At 35.5% G+C, this 3,158-nt stretch overlaps 1 protein-coding gene across 1 annotated transcript; it reads left to right on the forward strand.

The window, feature by feature from the left end:
* Positions 1-1,031: 1,031 nt before the first annotated feature.
* On the forward strand, positions 1,032-2,799 carry LOC109178924 (vinorine synthase-like). The gene has a single exon (XM_019328475.1). It carries the CDS (start codon positions 1,046-1,048, stop codon positions 2,387-2,389), a length of 1,344 nt encoding a protein of 447 aa, XP_019184020.1. The 5' UTR covers positions 1,032-1,045; the 3' UTR covers positions 2,390-2,799.
* The last annotated feature ends 359 nt before the right edge of the window (positions 2,800-3,158 follow it).

The raw sequence follows: 3,158 nt of genomic DNA on the forward strand, positions 1-3,158 counted from the left end.
ATTAGTTATATTGTATTTATTTTTTTCCAATATAAAAATTCTTTACATTCAAATTCATCAATTGATTATATTTGCTACATTGTCCCTACAATGTCTTAATTAAAAAAAATTATTCATTATCAATAAATTAATTAAGAGAAATAATTTTATTAGTTATATTGTCTTTATATTTCTCCAATGTAAAAATTATTTACATTCAAATTCATCAATTGATTATATTCACTACATTGTCTATTATCTTTTTTTGTGCACTATTTTTTTAATTAAATATCAAAGTTATAATACAAAATAATGCTATATGTTTATTTACCAAGTATTTTATTAATACCATGAAAAAATTAAAAAAAAATATATAATTAATAAAGTCAATCATATGAACTACTTGAGAGATTTGTTGACAAAGAGAGTATTCAAATCACACAACAAATTTAAGTGAGAACTACCTCGCAATGTCCTTGTTAGGCAATCAGCAGTTAGTTCTTCAATATTAGTATATATATAATATTTTATGCCCTAATTTTTATTTGCTCTCCATTATGTCCCGTATTTGGTTTCAACCATACCTATACAATTATTTTATTGACAATTATAATCAATCTTGACTATATTATCTTGCATTTGTAAACTTAGAATTGCCTATTTAAATACGCAAATTTAACATTCAATTATCTATGCATGAACAATTTCAATATAATCTTGCCTTGATATACTTTAAAATACTTATTAAAAAAAAACATTGGGCATTATCCCAATCGCGCAATGCGCGTAAAAAACTAGTGATTAAAGAAATGACAAAAAAGTATATACCATGTAAAGCAAGGTGATTAGATTTTACTAAAATTATTTTGTTTGTTTGATAATTTTTTTTTTTTTTTTTTTTGAAAATTGTTTGTTTGATAATTTAATTGTATATATATTTATTTAATGTACAATGACCTAATTACATAAAAATACTAATTTGCCATATACATGTGATGATATATAACTGGATTACTATATAAGTGGGAATGATGAAATAAATTAAAGTACCCATCGGATCGATTCAATGGCCCTGAAAGTTGAAGTTTATCAGAAAGAGAGAGTGAGGCCATGTTCACCAACTCCCCAAACCTTGAGAAACTACAAGCTTTCTCTCATTGATATAATATCCTCGACTTATTATAACCCCTTTGTTTTCTTCTACAACTCCGGCGCCGATCGCCACGATTATGATGAGCTCAAGAACTCGCTCATGAAGACACTGTCCCTCTTGTATCCGCTCGCCGGAAGAATTAAAGATGCATCGACCATCGAATGCAACGACGAGGGTGCGGATTTTGTCCTAGCTAAAGTTACCAATTGTGATTTGGGTGAGTTTCTCCGGCACCCCAAACACGAAGATATACGCCAGCTGCTCCCACTTGATCCCTACCCAAACCCTATTCACTCCGCCCTGCCAATGTTAGCTGTTCAGGTCAACACATTCCGGTGCGGCGGAACTGCGGTGGGGTTCTGCATTTGGCACGGCCTGGCGGACGGCGGCGCGATGACCGGATTATTTAACACATGGGCGGCAATCAACCGCGGAGAAGGACCCATTAATCCCGGCGGTCTCATCGCGGACGCCTCCGCAACTTTCAGGCCGGGGAACCTCGTCAGCTCCCCGCTAAAGCCCTTTCCCCTCGAGAAACAGGGTAAGTACTCCTCGAAAAGATTTGTTCTTTGCAAGCGGGATATTGAGCGGATCAGAAACGATTATTATCAGCCATCGGAGCACAGCCGCCGTCCGTCTCGGGTGGAGGCGTTGTCGGCTTTCGTATGGGCGGCGGTGATACGGGCAACTCTACAGGCGAACCCAAACCTCAAGATGCATTTGCTGACAAAAATGATTAACGTGCGAAATAAGTTGAACCCGCCATTCCCTTCGCAGTGCCTAGGCAACATCTACCAAATGGTGGCCGCTCGGTGGGAATTGGAAGCCGACAGGGGCGGAAGCGTTACTGCCGGGTTTCTTGTAGGAAGAGTCGTGGAAGCCATCCACAAGGTTACCGACGACTACATGAGGGAAATGCATGCGGAGGGTGGATATCTCCGAGCCGCGTTAGATGTATCAAAGGCGGCGGCGCTTCATAATGCGGATGAGATTAATGTTTTATTTATAAGTAGTTTGTGTAATATTCCGTTTTCTCAAGTTGATTTTGGGTGGGGCAAGCCAATATGGATTGGCTTGGGTCATACACTGGAGAACTTGGCTGTTTTTATGGATGCAGAAGATGGGGGAGTAGAAGTGTGGATTGGGTTGGCAAAAGAGGTTATGTCCAATTTAGACAAGGACATGAAATTTCATGCTTATGTGTCTTTCTCTCAAATCATTTCCGAACCGTCTTGTCCTCTGCAGTCTGCACTCTAACTGGAGGATGGAGAAAGCTAAGCTAGGCAAGTCATGCACATGCCACATGCATCATATTGGGTTGGTTCTGTGGTTCATCATATCACTTTATTAATTAGAGTATTATTTCTTATCATCAAATAATGGAGTTAATACCTCTAATGGTCCTCCGAGTATTAGGGTATTACCAGGTGTGGTCCTCCGAATTTAAAACGACAACAAGACGTTCTCCGAGTTTTAAAAAATAATCACCAGTGGTCCTCCGTTAGGATTGATTTCAAATGAGCGTTAAGTGTGAGGGTTAATCGGTCATTTCTAGTATGAGTTAATACCCCCAATGGTCTTATTTAATTTGCTATTTTTACTTGTTAATTTTCCATGCACCAATAATAAAGGTATATTTTAATTAGTGAAAAATAATATTTGCAATTGATTAAATGGGTTCGATTGATTATGTTTTATGATGTTATCATTGTTTGAATTCGAGCAAATAATTGTCCAATTACCCTTGCCATGCATGCACGGATAATTTTTTTTTTATATATTTAGATAATAAAATTAAAAAGAAATCATTACCAATTTTAATATTTGAAAGTGTATATTTATTTGCAATTATTTTTTAAAAATCGATATGTAATATGATTTATATAATTATACTATTACTAAAATAAATATGAAAAAAAAAAGGAGAAACAATTTAATTGTAATTATTATAAAAATGAATTCAACCACCATGTTTAGCTTAATTACTATAATAATTATTAGGCAATTATATTTTCATACCTTAATT

The sequence above is a fragment of the Ipomoea nil genome, unplaced genomic scaffold (genome assembly GCF_001879475.1).
Source record: "Ipomoea nil cultivar Tokyo-kokei standard unplaced genomic scaffold, Asagao_1.1 scaffold0875, whole genome shotgun sequence".
NCBI lineage: Eukaryota > Viridiplantae > Streptophyta > Magnoliopsida > Solanales > Convolvulaceae > Ipomoea > Ipomoea nil.

Bases quoted from the DNA above. Each gene is read 5' to 3' on its own strand.
- LOC109178924 (XM_019328475.1), top strand. From the start codon at position 1,046: ATGGCCCTGAAAGTTGAAGTTTATCAGAAAGAGAGAGTGAGGCCATGT.